This window comes from Suncus etruscus, chromosome 10 (assembly GCF_024139225.1).
Source record: "Suncus etruscus isolate mSunEtr1 chromosome 10, mSunEtr1.pri.cur, whole genome shotgun sequence".
NCBI lineage: Eukaryota > Metazoa > Chordata > Mammalia > Eulipotyphla > Soricidae > Suncus > Suncus etruscus.
In genome coordinates, this window is record NC_064857.1 from 97,364,306 (window position 1) to 97,382,077 (window position 17,772).

Consider the following 17,772-nt stretch of genomic DNA (forward strand, 5'->3'; position numbering starts at 1 on the left):
TTGCACATAGCTGACAGTTCCAATTCCCCAGCATCCTATTTGGTCATACTAGTACACCAGGAATGTATTCTCAGCAAAGAATAAACCCTGAGGACTGCCAGGTGTGACCCCAAACCCAGAAAATAAAATGAAATTAAGTTAGAAAGATACAAATGGAAAAATCTAGAGATGAAAGCTGCTTGACTTCTTAATAACCACATGGCAGATCAAATGCTTAGCCAATCCATGCCTGCTTGGTCGAACATCTTCTGAAACTGCAACAATACAGAGATTGGTGTGAGTCCTGTTTGAGGGCTTACAAATCCATGAAGTGTCTCATAATAAAGAAAAGCAAACAGATGAGTCCATTCAAAGACCTAGCAATAGAAACTGCAAGATAAACAAACATAGAAACAAAGAACAAATTGAAACCAAAACTGGTGCCTAGACCACCAGTGAATTGTGTATGAATGACACACACTTACCATGTCACCCAGCCAGTCATCCTCTGAATATATTTGCAAGAGAAATGAAAGCATATTTTTACAAAGATGTGCAAACATCTATTCATAGATGTATTTGTGATAGTCCAAACAGGAAGCAATACAAAGTCCGTGGGCATGTCAACCTTTTTTTTTTTTTTTCAAATGAAGGAGTCATCATGGAATACTGTTAAAAAATGTGGGTGGATTTGAAAAGAGTGAAGCTAGATGAAAAAAGGCAGGCAAGAATACATAGAGGAAAAATGTCTTCTTAAATCTAGGAAATGCAAACAGTAGGAACAGAAAGCAAATCAATTGAGGAGGGTGTGAGGAGAGATAGAATGAAATTTCCAGCAGTGATAATATTTTGGGTGATGATTTTACCAGCCTATACCTGTAATAATGTGGCTAATGAAATAATTGAACGCTCATGGTCTATATGACATCTATATCTCACCAAGTTGATAAAATTAATATTTTACATATAGGTCCACATGTATAACACATATGTACTGACAACCATATCCAAATGCTTTATTTTGAGACAAAAAAAAATGATCCAGTCACAAGAAGGAAGTGCTAGTTGTGCGAGCATTGTTTTCATTGCTTGTGGGGCTGTGACTTGGTTTTACTTTGTTCCTTTTGTGGAACGTTCAAATGTGTAAGCTTTTATAGGTACATTTATAAATATAAAAATATCTAAGAGAGAAGTGATTGATAGAGCAAAGTTCTGAGAGACAAATGTTTGAATATTTTCCCCAAGGCTAAGGAGGGCAATAAGACAAAAGGGACATGAAACTATGCAGTTACATAACGTGTAGAACACAGAGTTTCACTTCTTGGAAAGAAAGAAACTTCCATTTCTTTCTTCATTGACTCCTGATAACATGCTCTGCTTAGGGACTATCAGTGATATTATCATAAACTAAGTTGATCAAATTTCTACAGTTCTCCTCCAATAAAAAGTGATGCCATTACTTAAAAGAATTTTTTTATATATTTTATTGAAATACCTTGATTACATACATGATTGTGTTTGGGTTTCAGTCTTAAAAGAATTTTTTTCACATTAAATTATTCTTGAGTGTAGGTTTTAACTCATCTGAATCTGTGATGCACTCTAAAATAAGATTGTTTTATGAAAATATGGGTGCTTTATGAATGATTATTAAATGATAAAAGTGTCTACTAGTCAAGAAAAAGTTCTAGTTAAAAGGTGTTAGTTCAAAATCTAGGGAAGATTCTTTCACTCAAGCACACTCAGAACTGTGAGTTCTTGGTTGTGTATTATATGGAGAGAGAAAAGCAGTCACTCCATTTCTCTCTCTTTCTCTGTTTCTGTCTTCCCCTCTCTTAAAAACATCAACTGATTTAGTCATTTAACATTATGTAAATGAGGCATTACACTAACAAACTGTCATTTTAACAGAATCACCTGTCAATTTAGCATCACAATAACACCTAACTTAATGCTTTAATTTCCTAGCAAGCCATTTTATTTAGAAAGTTTCAGACTTCCAGGAATCTCTTCAGGGAACTGTCAGACAAAATCCACAACATGAAATCCGTATCCTCTTAAAACCAGTTTTTGTATTTATTGAAAACAACGTGCAATTTAATGTTATTTTTTAAACTTCCCACCAGAACGCACGTTCTTCTCCTTAATGTTGACTGAACGCATGACACTATACAAGGACCAGCAAATAAAGGAGAGATCGCTGTTTTTAGTACTACTGTCCCTTAGGACCCCACATTTTCGTTTCTTTGCTAGGCAACGGGTCTCCACTCTAGAAACGTGGCTGGACTCCGGGAAACTAGGTGAGAACACGGGCAAGGTTATATACCAGAAAAAGAGAGGAGTGGGGTAGGGGGGAGAATTTAGCCAGCTAAACCCGAGGGGACCAGAGTTACAGAAGCCCATTCTCAGCCCCTGGAGGAGGGGGTGAGTGGGGTGGCCACGAGTGGGGGGGCCTTGGGCCAGAGGTTTCTGACCTCCGTTTCCAACCTGTTTGAAACGCAGAGAGAACTCGGTGCCCAAGTTGCCTTTCCCCGAAAGCGCGCGTGGAGTTGTGCTCAGCTGCTGAGCGTGTCCCAGAGATGCTTTGCCAAATCGAGGATTTAGAAACTATTCTCTGGCTGGGTGGTGCCCCGGGAACAGGCGACAAAGGGGATCTGGGCTGCTCAAGTCTCCCGCCGAGGCTGCGGGCGTGTTAAGACGCGGAGTCGGGCGCAGCGGGAGCGCAGAGATGCTCTGAGCGCACGGCTGGGTGCTGGAGACCGGCCCCTCTTCCCTCGCGGGGCCTGGGGCGTGGGTGGCTCGAGGCGACACTCGTGAGGCTGCGTCTCCAGCCCACTCCTCCCTCCCTCGGCACTCGGGGGCGGGAGTGACGGGGTGGGAGTCACCGAGCGTGACTGCCCGCCGCCCCTCCTGCCGCGGAGAGGGAGCGCCATAAAAGGCCCTTGCGCCCCGCTATCGGCACCCGGTCAGCCAAGTCCTGCCCTCGGAGACGCGCGCCCGACAGCAGAGCTCTCGCCGCCCAGCCACACCTGCCCGCCAGCCACCGTGAGTGCCACTACCCTTTGGGCCGGCGATGGGAACCGGCCGGGGGTGGTCCTGGGGAGCCTACCCGGGTCGCGGGGCTAGTTCTAGGAGATCTGGGAGCCCCCAAACTCTGTCCCGACTCGGGCTTGCTTTGAGAGGACTCTCGGGTCCTTCCACTCCTCTCCACCCTCTGCCTTTGGGTCCTTCTGCACCTTGGGCTACTTGGGCAGAGAAGACAGGAGAGGACAACTCCCAAACCTGGGTTCCAGGAGGTCTCTTAGGGGTCGGGGAGACGCTTGGAGGGGGGTCTTTCAGGCAGGGCCCCTCTAATAGGTGAACCCTGCGCATCTAGAAAGTCCCCACGCTGCCTCTGGGGATCTTGGAGGACCGATCTGGAGGGTGCTGACCCTGGAGCGAGTTTCCCCTAAGTTGCCTCTCCCTTGGGCATCTCAGCCTTTGGAGGTGGCGCTCTCCATCCCGGCGGGGCTGTGGGGAAGAAACTTTTCTCCTCCCTGGAGTTTGGAGAAGAGAGTTAACAAACAAAAGTAACCACCCTTAAGTCACAGTGCGAGTTCTGATTTTGCTAAGTGTCTACTACACTCTCTACCCTTCCCACCCTCTATCCTTCCCATCTTGCAACTTGTGGGTTCAGCGCTGCGGGACAGAGTCGCTCGCGGTGTGCGCGCTGCCCAGAGGCGAGGCCGGGCCCAACAGTTGCCCTTAGCGGGCGGAGTGGGATGGGGTGACTCGGGAAGAGGTGCGTTGTGTGTGTTCGGAAACACCCACCTTGATCTGGCCTTCTGTGATCGCAGATGCTGGGTAGCAAGCGCCTGGGGCTCTCCGGGCTGACCCTCGCCCTGTCCCTGCTCGCCTGCCTGGGCGCCCTGATCGAAGCGTACCCCTCCAAGCCGGACAACCCCGGAGAGGACGCGCCGGCGGAAGACATGGCCAGATATTACTCGGCGCTGCGACACTACATCAACCTCATCACCAGGCAGAGGTGGGTGGGCTCAGAGGGTCGTCTCCCTCGGGAAGCGATCTGCCAGCACATTTGGAGACCAGTGCCTTAAGTGATGGGGCCCTTTCTCTTTCTTCACTGTATCCCTGGAGGGACGGTTGCGGGCACCAACTCAGCGGTGCATCAATAGATGCGCGGGGCGCTAAGGACTCTCCCTGGGTCTGGTTTCCCTCTTCCCAGCCTCTCCCAGACACCTTTTATTGAGCTGTTGGAGGCGGGGAAATCTAGAAGGAAAAGATAGCCTCGAAGGAGTCAAGAGTGTGTGCACTCCCTCCCGCCCGGGGTGGGAGCTGGGCGACTGTAGGGAAAGGGAATGGGATGTCTAGAAAACCACCACCACCAACAACAAAGGAACAGCTGGGCTGTCAAAGACCAAGATTTTCTAAGCTGCTCAAAGCAATAGAATGACAGCACTTAGCGATTCAGACCTATAGCATTCTCAGACCCTACCTGGAAAGTTCTGGCTCCCAGGTATAGAAATTTAGCAGAAAATCAATTGTTTTAAAACGCAGATTACCCTCCTCCCCAAGTGCTTTGAAAAGAAGTGAATAGATGGCCTTTTAGTGTGGGACTTTAACATTGGTCTATCGCTCTAGAAAAAAAAACTGGGGGAATAAGTGAAGTGAAGTGTATCTTTCATCCGTGAAAGCTAAAATAAAGTGCCATTCAGTCACACATATTAAGAAAAATAAATGAAGCCCAGATATTTTACAAATAATATAGAATTTAACATTTTAAAATTTTTTATCTAAACCATTTTAATTCTAAATTACTCAGTAACACTTCAATTACTGAAATCAAATGGCTTCATGAAGGAGGAGGTCTGTATAGAATAAAATATTATGAAATTGACAAAATTAAATAGAACTGTTTTTAATCCCTGATACCTGATCATTTTAATTAGTAAAAAGCAATGACATTTTCTATACTAATAGATTTCTCAGAAAGTTAATAGTTACACATTAATGCGTATGCTATCATATGGCCAGAAGAAAATTCGAACAAATGACATAAACATTAATTGCTATGTTCTCTTCTGGGAAACCTCTGCTAATTGTTTTGTTAAATGATAGTAGACTATAAAACTTATTTTTTCCAAAAACAATTGCTATAAAGTTTTATCATTGTGTAAAGCTTTATCATTTCAAATCATTCTCCCTAGGCACTATTTTGTTTCAGTCTTTTCCTCGGAGCTTTGAAATGAGTGTAATTGTCTTTATTTTACAGATAATGAATCTAAGAGCATTTTATGAGCGCTTTTTCTAAGTCTGATGAGACTGGAAGCCTCCTCTTGATTTTCTTGTGTGTTGTCTCATCTATAACATCATTGATGGGGAAAATGAGATTGAGTGTTATGGCGAGAGAACTGCTTTCTATGGGAATGAATCGGGTTCTGACGCAAGACTTCCTGTCTCTTCTTTCTTTAGTTTTTTTCTTTGAAAACAGCTCTCTGCACCCATCATCTCTAAATGTGTGTGTGCTCATCACCTTCCCAACACACACACAAACACACTTGCACCTTTGCATACGTTTATATAGCTTTGAAAATTAATGTAACTTTTGAATATATGTTTTAGTTTGGCCTACATGCAGTATTTGATTCATGAACACAGGAATTTATGGCTTTTGAAAGCTGTGTTGTTTATTCTAGGCATGCTTCTACTTCCATTTGCTTTTCCAGTTCTTTAAATCTCAACTAGGACAGTGTTAGGCTCCACAGGACATTTGGTGATGTTTGTGACAACTCCCAGTCGGTGCTACTGGAATCTAGTAGGCAGAGGGGAGATGCTGCCAAATCTTGACAGTGCCCAGGACAACTCTCCATCACAAGGAGCTGTCCAGCCCCAAACCTCCATGGAACTAAACTCTAAATGAGCATTTCTTGGACCTGGGCAAATCATGAAATCATTGTGGAGTTTTTTTTTTTTAATATACTAATCCTGACTTCCAAAAAAAATTAGAATTTCTGGGGCTAGAGCTGACTTTTCTCATGGTTTTAAGTGTTCTTCCAATGTGCAGCCAGGTTTGAGAATCTTTATCCGTAAATAAAGATGTAAGACTTCTGAAGGTAAAACTATGGAAGAGAACTCAATATTAACTAGGGAAGGGATAATACAGGGACAATACTGTCCTGGGCACTAATTAGGAACTGTTCACATCTTGCTATAACAGATTTGGGCTCTTAACTGGCAAATGGAAAAAAAATACTTGTTAGTGTTGGGGCAGGATCGATAGCACAACAGTAGGGCATTTGCCTTGCACGCAGCTGATCCAGGATGGGTGGTTGTTCTAGTCCGGGCATCCCATATGGTCCCCTTAGCCAGGAATGATTTCTGAGTGCGTAGCCAGGAGTAACCCCTGAGCGTCACTGGGTGTGGCTCAAAAACAATAACAACAACAACAACAACAAAAAATACTTGTTAGTTCTTCCTGCACTGGAGCATGATGAAGCTAAATGAAATAAGGTTACCCACAAGTAGCTAGATCAACTGATAGAATAAATAAGTATAAGCATCACCCTTTAGTCCCAAAGAATGCATGCATGATGAAAGAAGAAAGGAATTTTATTTTTTCTATTTCTGTTTTCCTGCATTGCAACAAAGAAGCAATAACAAAAATCTCCCCTCCATAACTAGATTTAAGCGTGATTGATAGGCAATTAGAATATAGCCTCTGTTAGCTTTGTTCCACTATTTTACCTATTAGCTACTCAATTCTTTCCAAGCTTATTTTTCATTTAGGAAGCAAGCAACTAGTGGTGTTGAAAGCCAGTTCTAAGGAAGGATAAGATACTTTCTCTTCAAAACTATAGAAACAAAAATAAACTTATTGTTTGCAGGTGCTGAAGGGAAAAAATTCCACGACTTATGACTTACCAGATCTTGAGAGGTGGTAGAGGTAGTGGGGGGGGAGAAGAGAACGAGAGCGAGCAAGCAAGCGAGAGAGAGAGAAAGAGAGAGAGAGGCAGAGAGAGAGGTAGAGAGTGAGAGAGAGGCAGAGATAGGGAGAGAGACAGAGAGAAAGAGAATGAGAGAAAATGAGAGAGAGAGCACCATATCATGAGAGAAGGCTGTTAGATTTTGGTATTCAAGATAAATATGGAAGATGAGGTTTGAGGAGTTGTTGGTAGTTATAGATTGTGTGTATTTCAATAACAATGACTTAAATTGTATAAGTATTTTCCTTTATTCCGTGTTTTCACAAAAGCTCTCGTTTAAGCAGTATTTTATTTTTACAAATGAGGAAACAGATTCAATGATAGGTAGGTCTCAAATTCTAGCAAACCTGCTAATAGCCATTTCTTTAATATTATCTAGTTTGTTAAAATATTAAACTTACGTGTGTTATTAGAACTACAGTCAGTTAACAAATTATGCAAACATTTAGTCTTGATCTGATGTTTTTCTGGTTTTTGTCACCTCATGTAAAAATAGATATTGTTTTGGGTTGACTACTCAGGCTAGAATTTAAGAAAGTTGACTGACTTTGAATAAGTAAGTTATGAAATATTTAAGAAATGTTTTTGTATATGTATATGGAGGTGCTTGTATATACAATTTAAATCGATATTTGTGAGAAATTTTTTTATAATGTAGGTTTCATATTCCTAGATTACATGCTAAAAGATGACTAAAAATAACAAATTTAATATCCCAAACAGGAGACTGTCTTCTTTTCTTCTGGAGGTTTTTGGTTGGTTTTATTTTCTGGTTATTCTAAATGTTTACAGGATTTTTTTCTTTCTTTCATATTTTTAGATATGGCAAACGATCCAGCCCTGATACACTGATTTCAGACCTCTTGATGAGAGAAAGCACCGAAAATGTTCCCAGAACTAGGTATGCATTTTTTAGAGTTTTGTGGCTCAGGGAAAGGAGAATCAAGTGGACTCCTTGGAGTGGTCTTGGAGATAATATTCTGATCTTTCTACTGGGTGTAATTTGGTCATAAATGGATGGCAAATAGCCACAGGGAGGATCTCTCTGGGGATATTCTTTATAAACCTCTAATGGGTAACTTTTTATGATTTGGTGTGCCCTTGGCACTGTTTTTGATAGAGGGGACCTCAGAAATGACTCTTTGCAGAGCTTCTAACTGGGTTTGCTTTGGGGAAGCAAAGAGAGAGAGACCCCCTTCTTTATATTGAAATGACAATCATTGCACTTTGGCCATGGTAACCTGGAGTTTTTGTACACTCTGTGGAGAATTCTAACCTAAGTAATGTCCTTCATGGAGCTGTTCTCCAGCTCTTTTCATTTGCATCATTGCTTTACAGAAAGCTATAGATAAATCATGGGATGCTCCTTTGTGTTTTCTAACACTTTTTTTTTTTAAGCCCAATTGATGTCATGTCAGCATTCAGTGAATAGGTGAATGGCAACCCATTCAGTGAGTGGCAATCTATTGTTCTTCTGTAGCCTGTGTGCAGCAGAAACCTGTCTTTGAGGGAGGGAGGGGGAAGGTTTCCACCCATCTGAGGTATCCAACACTGGACTAAGCCGCTCTAGTAACACGATTCAGGAGAGCTGCCCAAAGAAAAAGCCTGAAAGCCTGGGCCTCCTCTCTGTTTTATTAATTCCTTGCCTGTTCTGCTCCTCTCTGCAGATCTTGAGGGTCCCCCATTTGTGCTGTGGATTATGTACCTTTAACCCAGAGCTCTACAGTGTTAAAAACCCTGTTCCCCAGAAGAGGTCACTAGAACACTGGATCCGGGAATTGTGACTGGCCTATCAGTTTTCCTTGGGGTTCTCCCTGAGTATCCAGCCAGGAGGTCCCACCCTCTGAGAAGCTCCCTCCTTCAGTTCCATCTACTCTGTCTTCAGCTTTCACTGAAGGAACCATTTGGACTGGAATAAAACTCCAGTACCCAACACTTGGAAATACCATCCTAGAAAGAGCTGATGTAAAGGAAGTAGGAAGAATATTCATAAACGTTATCTTTACCTAATTTTTTAAAAAAAATCCAGCTTTATTGCAGAAGTAATATTTTTCTGCCTTTAATGAAAATAATTGCTTGATAGCTGCATTTTTATTTATTTTTTATTTAAACACCATGAATGTAAGGTTGTTCATAATACAGTTTTTTTTTCTCCACAGATAAAGTTGTTCATGATTGAGTTACAATAATACAATGTACAACAACCTTCTTCAGTGCTAGTTTCCCATCATCAAAGTCCCCAGTTTCCCTCTCACTCTCCCTGATGCCTTCTTTTCTCCTGCTGACCTTCCCCTGACTGCCTTATGGATAGAATTTTACTTCTCTCTTTCTCTCTCTCTCTCCTTTTTATTTTCCTTTTTTGACACCCTGGTTTTCACTGCTGTTAATAAAGGGGTCTCATGCATATCACTTTATCCCCTTTCAGCACCCAGTTTTTGTCCACGGTGATCAGTTCCAACCATCATGAAGTAATAAGCTTTTTTAATCACTAAGAAATAATTCTTTTTTGTGTGTGTATGTTTTGTTGAAATACCTATCAGTATTGCCTTTGTGGAAAGTTGGGACAAGCCATTTCTATTTACAGAATCAGAACTTAGAGCATTACTCCTGCTCTTCATTATGTGGCCCAAGTCCTGAAATAAAGCAAAATGCACCCTGATTGGCAAACTTAATCATGGGTAGTTAGAAAGCAACCTTGAAGTTCTTGTGAATGCCATTTTATTAAAGGGTTCTTTATCGCCTAGTAAATAGCATTTATCACATTAAAAAGCCTTTCAACCTAACAAAGGAAGCATATTCAGAGTTGAGTAACAATAACTTTCTTGTTTCAGTTTTGTGTGATTCTTATAGTTCTGATATTCAGAAATGTTACTGCATTCTTCAATATCTTTGATCAATCCAAAGCTAAATTCCTCCACTGAGATTTGCTTGAGACTCCTGTTAACATGAGTGAAAGCTTTTTCCACTGAGTCTTCGCACAGTACACTCTGTCTCTCCTTTGATATTTCATATAACCTCTTATTTAAATACTACAGGATGGGTTAAAGAGATAATCCAAGAGTTAAATTGCTAGTTCAATCCCTAACACAGTCTAGGCCCCCCTGAGAACTACTATGGTCTCAAATCCAAAAATAAATAAATTCATTTAAAAAATCATAGCATGCAGCAAGAGTCTTTTCATCATATTCTGATTATCTTTCATTTTAGAACCAAACATTTCATTCTTTTATTCTTACCAGCCTCTTAGGAAGTTAGGCAGCCAGCCCCTCTTATATGTTTTCTTCTTTATTTGACAGGCTGGAAGAACCTTCAATGTGGTAATGGAAAACGAAACCAGCTCTCCAGTTTTTGCCTCTTCAGCCCTATTTTTTCCTGTAAAACTAGAGTCACCTGAGCCCCCACCCCTTGCATGCAGCCACTGTGCTCCACTCTGCATTCTCCCTCTGTTGTCCCTGTATATATGTGCATTTAAATAAAGTTTCATGCATTCAATGTGTATGCTCTTCAATGAAAAATATGCTGTTGCAATAGTGAGGATGATTTTAAGTTAAAACATTAAAATTACAATCTTTCTCAAATAGATCCAAGATTTGTTTCACCAATACTCACATAGAGACTACAGTAGAAAGTCATTATTGATTTATGATTAAGTCTCAGCTGTGTGTGTGTGTGTGTGTGTGTGTGTGTGTGTGTGTAGAGCAATAGAAGTCAGTCACTTGCAAACTATGACTTTAAGGGAAATGTGGACCCTAATAAGGAGATCCTTAAAAAAAGAATAAAGTAGGATAAGTAGGGTCCTATAAAAGCAGTTTCCTTACTATGATTGGAATTATTTTAAACCAATACAAGAGAATAGCATTAAATTTAAAGAGCCTATTTTATTTGGAAGCATTCATCAAGAGTATGCTCATTTGAAATGTTTTGCTAGACTTTCCTCCACCACACTTCATTGAATCACCTTTTATTAGCCCTTCCGCCAGTAAAGAATACTAATAGAACTTTCTCCAAAATGTGTTATTATCTCTTCTATCTAATGTGGTCACCACTATTCAAATATGGAAATTTCTTTTTGGTTTTTGGGCCACAACCGGTGATGCTCAGGGGTTGCTCCTGGCTATGTGCTCAGAAATCGCTCCTAGCTTGGGGAACCTTATGGGATGCGGGGCTCGAACTCAGGTCTGTCCTGGGCAGCTGTGTGCAAGGCAAACTCCCTACCGCTGTGCTATTGCTCTGTCCCCTCAGATGTGGACTTTTAAGTACATGCATGTTGTTGTTTAATATTTACTGAATTTAAAAAAAACACATATTTTGTCTTTCCAAAAATCAGAGAAAAACTGAAATGAAAATAGGGACTTTATTGGCATAAAAATAACCCAGAGCGGGTCTGCCAGGGTTGGCTAAAAACAAGTTTCAAAGCGAATGGAAGTCTGGTTTTACATCCAGTAGAGTGAGGGTAACAACAATTTACACATGTTCTAATCATTTTTAAAAACCTCATGCATATTCATGGAGGACAGTGAATATGTATACTGAGGAACATTCAAGGAATATAGCATCCCACTTGTAGAAAATAATGGAGATATGTATTACAGTTGTCTTTTATTAAGATAAGAAGAAGGAAGGGGCCTCCACTGAAAGGTAGATAGGGTCAGCCAGGATTCTGGGCTCCCTATCAGTATTAAGGTGTTTTGAGGTTTTGTTTTGGCCCCATCAAAGCCAAAATTCTGTACGTAACAGGAAGCTTCTCTCGGGGAAAGTTTGCCATACCTTCTAAACTACAGGCTTAAGGCCAACCTATTTTAATTTTTCCTAGCTTCAGAAAATCCTAAATTTTCAGAGAATAAAGAGAAGGTACAAAGTTGCAAAGAAATTTGATGATTAATTCTAGCATGCATTAGTTTCTAGGAGCTACAGTTCAGTTCTATGTATCTGCTCTGGGCTGAGGCTTAGAATTTGAGTTACAAACAGAAAGACACTGACCGAGTAAAAATGCACATTATATAACATGAGTTAATTAACTTAGCTAAAGGTTAGCAGACATCCCCTCTAACCTCTATTTGTTATGGGATTGGTTTAAAATGTATGATATTAGATTCTTACATGTGTCATCCAAACAGCACAGCAACAACTGAATAAGAATGTGGAACCTTATTGTCAAGAAAACATGATGGGAGATGTGTCTAACAAGTTACAGAACAAAGGCCCCCAAAGAGAAAGTGGGGTGTGGTTTTATGCTGAATAATTAGGGAAACATAGCAATCTATATACATTTAGGAGATTTTCAGGGAAAAACATCATGTCACTTCATGGGAAGGCAGAGGTGAATAAGCATATGTAAAGAGCATGCATTGAACATATGTAAACAAACATGTAGAGAAAATGGCAGGGACACTCATCAGACTTGTCAGTGTGATGGTGTGTAGAAGAGTGACTTTACGTCAGGGGATCCATGGAGTAGCACCAACTGATCAGTCCTGTCCATCCAGGGACCTGAGGTCTTATCAACAAGAAGCTATCTGAGACTGGTTTAATTCAATCAAAGCCGAAGAAAGAAAAACTATGGCTGCTCCAATGGCAGGCTTGCATAAAATACATCAAGAAGGAGGGATGAAGGCAAATGACTTTTTTTTCAGTCTTAGTGTTCTTAATATTTTTCAGCCTCTTTTCTTATAGAAAAGTCAGAATAAGAAGCAATGGGATACTCAGTACTGGCTTGGAACTTGCAAATCATGGAACAGGTGAATTAAATGCATCATTATGTTCTGGGCTCATGGGCAGAGTCTGGCCGAACTGATGTCAGAAAAGTAAATAGAAGGGCAGCGAGCCATCCCCATCCTTTTCCTTACTACAATATTATTATAAGTTTCTTATTACAATATATACAGAAAATGATTCTTCTCCACCTAGAATATTGGAATTAGTTACTAATTCTATTAGTTCTGATATCACCCAAACTAAACAAATATCTCATTTTGTTTGTTTGTTTTCTTGGCCACACCCTGTGACTCTCAGGGATTACTCCGGGCTATGTGTTTAGAAATCACTCCTGGCTTGGGGACCATATGGGACGTCGGGGGATTGAACTGCAGTCTGTCCTGGCTAGCGCGTGCAAGGCAGACACCTTATTGCTTGTGCCACCTCTCTAACCCCTAAACAAATATCTTTTCTATGATCATAAAAGAAAATAGACTTTTCAATGAGGTGTTTCAATCGACTAGTTTTTTGTAGAGGTTCATGGGTAGGACAATTAGGATATTACCACAGCTAAATAATTGCATTTTCTGCTGCCTATTATAATAACACAGTTTAAAACCACACAACATTTTTTTGTCTTTTTCAAATAGGAGTAACATAATTAATCATATGTATTGTCCAGGTTTGTGCTTAATAGTCTAAGCAATAGCTATCAATTTAAATGCATTCTATTGTTGTAGGATTGAAATGCTTTTGATGATAGGCAACAAGGCAATTAGTTCATTTCTATCATCAAAATCATTTCACTATAAGTAATACCTTACTATTGAAATATTATAGACTAGAATATTATTCAAATTATTTATCAATTAAAGTTTCCTTGAGATCATTTGAATTTTATTTATTCATTTATCAACATCTTTTTTTTTTATCACTGCCAAGTCTTTTCAAAATATAATGGCCTATTAACTTCACTGACTGGTGAATTTAATGCACAAATAAGCAATGTTGGTAGAACATATTTAAAGAGGTCATTTTTCCTAGCCAACCAGTTATTGACTGAGTTAAAATAGAATCAGCTGATATCTGATGAGTTTCTAGAATTCCAGATTGGTCTCAATTCCTGAATCAACATTCAATCTAATAGCCTCTCTGTGGCAGATATGCTGCTAGAATTTGAGTGTGACATAAAGACAAAAGAAAAAGTTTCTCTGCTCTTAAGGACTTAGTATCTTATGAAGGAGAAAGACACATTCTGAAAATGTTTATGATACAAGTCAGATCATGGCTGAAGTTTATGTAGAAGACAGTCATTGTTATGGGAGCACACTCGGGGGTTGCTGAAATTCCCACTTGTGTGGGGAATGTCAGTTGAATTGAACTATGGTGACTGACAGATGCTCTTTATTGTTGTAGACCTCAAGGTTGTTATTACCGTATTTTTTTTGAAACAAAAAAAAGTCAACCGAAATCGGGGGTCGTCTTATACGCCGAGTATATCCCGAAAATTGCAGGCCGCGTTTCCACATCTCTTTCTTGGGGGCTCCCAAACAGTACTCAGGAGATCTGGGGGCCACTTCTGGCAAAACCCAACTAACCGTGTTGGTGGTTCAGTGTTAGGGTCTGAGGATGGGGTGTTGTTTGGTTCATGTAGTGGGGGAGATTAACTGACGCTACCGGGGAATTGCTAGAAAAGGTGCCGATGATAAGGGACCAATCACTGCAAGGCTGCTCGGACCGCCTCTCTAACTCAGCCAATGCAAGCAGGCTTTTTATGCTTGCAAATGAGACAATGTTCTGGACCCGAATCTACACTGTCAAAAGCCTGCTCAGATTGGCCAGAGTCAGAGAGGAAGTCTATGACAATAGAACCTTTGAACCTTTGCTTGTTGTGATTGGCTCACTGTGGTACATACAGTTGCAGCACAGGAACGTTCTGTCTGATACAGCGAATATAGGCCTAAACCTATGTTTTAACTGCAAAATTAGGGGGGTCGTCTTATACACCCAGTCGTCTTATACGCCGGAAAATACGGTAACTATATTAGATTCCTAGGGAAAAAAAAAGATATGCAGGTGCCTAAGCAATTTTTCAACTGGGATTTTGAGATGATTGTTTAGAAAAGTGGTGATTGGCTCTCGATCACTGTATCTCTGACTACCTTGGAATGAGTAGATATTGCCAAATCACAGTGTGCGCACATCTGTTGAACTGATTCACATGTGAGGGGAGATGTTAAAAAGAGTGAAGTCCCTGGAGGGGAAATAATGGCCTTTATTGGTCTCAGAAAATGAGGGTCTTGTTTTTTGTTTGTTTGTTTGTTTTTGGTTTTTTGAGTCACACCCGTTTAATGCTCAGGGGTTACTCCTGGCTAAGCGCTAAGAAATTGCAGCTGGCTTGGGGGGACCATATGGGATGCCGGGGGATTGAACCGCGGTCCTTCCTTGGCTGGCGCTTGCAAGGCAGACACCTTACCTCTAGCGCCACCTCGCTGCCCCGAGGGACTTGTTTTAATAATAATGTGAGAAGCATTAAAAAGCTAAAGAAAGATGACCATGTTTTGGAAAGAAGCAATTGAATAGGATGACCTGGAGACTAAGCAACAAAGAAGATATTTCTCTCCTACACCTAGCAGCCAGAGTAACTAAATTCAGCACATGGGCTCAGGTCAAACTTTGAGTTGTTCCCAGCAGTGTAACAGGTAAAACTAGGGCAATAGGAGGCTCATTAACGCTTCTGCAGTTGTGACTGAGAGAGGCAGAGAACCATTTGCATTTGGGAGTGTTGGCCAGAGGGTCACTGTTGTATATGAAAACATTTCCTTAAGATTATTCTTTGCCTGTTGTCCCACCTTGACCTTCCAGGTGGGGGCGCTGTTGAGAGCCGACTAAATTAGTTTGGGAGCTAGGTGTTCGGGGTTTTTTTGCGACAGTTTGCTGGTTGGCTCCAAGTGTTTTTTGGAGCTAGCAGCAGGCTGACAAAGGACTCTCTTCGCCCAACCTTTTACCCCTTAACCCTCCTGTCTGTGTGGATTATTTGCTGCGGATAAATATTACCAAGATCTCTGCTCAAAAGGGGACAAGGGGATGGGAATCAATTTCTCATTCTGGGAGCTCTTTGAGGATACACAAATAACAAATAAAGGAGTAAACGGGATTCCACAGGACACCAAATTTTCTAGTTTTCTCAAGACTTACCCTAGTGTACTACTAGAAGTTCTGGATATCCTGGGAAACCCTTAAGGCCCAGGCAGTTGGTTCTGGCACTTGGGAAACAAACCACCTATTTTGAACTTGTTTTAAGGGGAAAGACTCTATTTAAATGAAAATATCAAACTATTTCAGGGACCTGAGTGATTTCACAGCAGGTAGAGCATTTGCCTCACACACAGCTGACCTAGGTTCAATCTGTTGAGGCTGCCAGGTGTAATTCCTGAGTGCAGGATCAGGAGTAGGAACCCCTGAGCACTACTTGGTTGTGGCCAAAACAAAACAAACAAACAAACAAACAAAAAACAAACAAACCACGTCAAAGTGATCATCTCAACTTGCTGTCAGCATTAGCCACTTGAGTAAAAATGTTCAATGGCATGCAGCTTTTCAAATTGACCTTTTTAGATCATTGTAAAGGCATTTCAAAATAGGTAGGAAATTGGGGCCAATGGTGGCAGAAACTTTCACTGGTAAAGGGGGTGTTCATTTTATGGTTGAAACCCAAATACGAACATGTTTGTAACCATTGTGCTTAAGTAAAGAAATATTTAAAAAAAATAAAGAAAAAATGAACTGTCAGTGCTTAAAAATATTTCCATGATAGAGACACATCAGCTGCAAAGACATTTGAATATCTAATAATTTATAGGACAGTCACTTATATTCTAACATTACACATACATTGGTTCTGTGAGAGCATAAATATTTCATTTCATGGATAACTAGCTCTTTATAAGACAAGTAATTTTAGCTAGGAATCCTAGATTTCCTTCTGAAGTTGCATTTCACAAGTTTAGTTTTTCATAAGAAATGGGACATAAAAGGTGCAACTGTTGGACCCTCTAATTTTTTTAGCTCTTATATAAACCATGAAAGTGAGGTATTGATGGCCACATTTTACAGATGAGTAAACCAAGGCACATAGTAATGAAAAACAAAACAAAACAAAAAAACAAAGCCACAGAACCGCCATGTGGTAGGCTAGAATCACTTTCCCCACAGAGTTTAGGAACTCTGTATTCAAGCTATTGATGTAATAGGGATTTAAAATTATTGGGTTTCTCTCAGTGAAACTGTTTCATTGTAATTCATATCTCTAGTATGAGAACATGTATGAGAAAAGATGAGATAGAATTTGGTATCAGAAATACTTGATTCTTTTATTATTCACTAAATGCCCCAAGTGAATTTGTCTAAAAGTCTGATTGTTTAATACCAATGCAGTTATTAGTTTTTCAAAAACTGATATTTGCCCTTCATTCATCCATTTTCTTTTAGATTTGCTAAACAAAATTGTTATTTTTCTTGTAACAAAATATAGTCATCAAAAATGTAGGGGCTGGTGAGATAGTACAGGTGGTAGGGCCCTTGCCTTAAATATAGCCATCAGATCTAGGTTGGATACCAAGCACCCCAAGTGCCCTCCTAATCCTGCCCTCCTGATTCCTGATCACAGAGTCAGGAGTTCACCTGGAGCACTGTTAAGTGTGGACCAAAATGCAAAATCAAAACAAAACAGAACACAAATCAGAAGACTACATCACATACAATCAACACTGATTTGAATCTGGGCACCACATATGGTTTCCCCAGCACCACCAGGTCTCACTCCTCAGCACAGAACCAGGAATAGCCCCCGAGCATGCTTACTCAATGAAGACTGTAAAACCTTTAGCAAAATTAGATTTTTATATTTATTATGTTTATGGATGTATTTAGATTTGTTTATACCATATTATTTTTTTCTACTTTCCATAGGTTTTCTTTACTCTTTATTATCTTGGTTTTGTTTTGTTTGGGTCAGATCCAGTTGCATTCAGGGATTACTCCTGGTTTTTATGTTCAGGAATCACTCTTGGCAGTGCTCCTGGGACCATCAGTAGTGTTGAGTATTAAGCCTGGGTAA

At 40.5% G+C, this 17,772-nt stretch overlaps 1 protein-coding gene and 1 long non-coding RNA gene across 2 annotated transcripts in view; one reads left to right on the top strand and one right to left on the bottom strand.

Annotated features, from left to right (window-relative positions):
• Positions 1-17,772, bottom strand: part of LOC126020055 (uncharacterized) — a 1,004,964-nt gene that overhangs the window by 185,503 nt on the left and 801,689 nt on the right. The gene's annotated exons all lie outside the window — the stretch shown is intronic.
• NPY (neuropeptide Y) lies at positions 2,761-10,451 on the top strand. Its single transcript, XM_049781494.1, has 4 exons — positions 2,761-3,024; positions 3,816-4,003; positions 7,780-7,860; positions 10,256-10,451. Exons 2-4 carry the CDS (start codon positions 3,816-3,818, stop codon positions 10,278-10,280), a joined length of 294 nt encoding a protein of 97 aa, XP_049637451.1. The 5' UTR covers positions 2,761-3,024; the 3' UTR covers positions 10,281-10,451.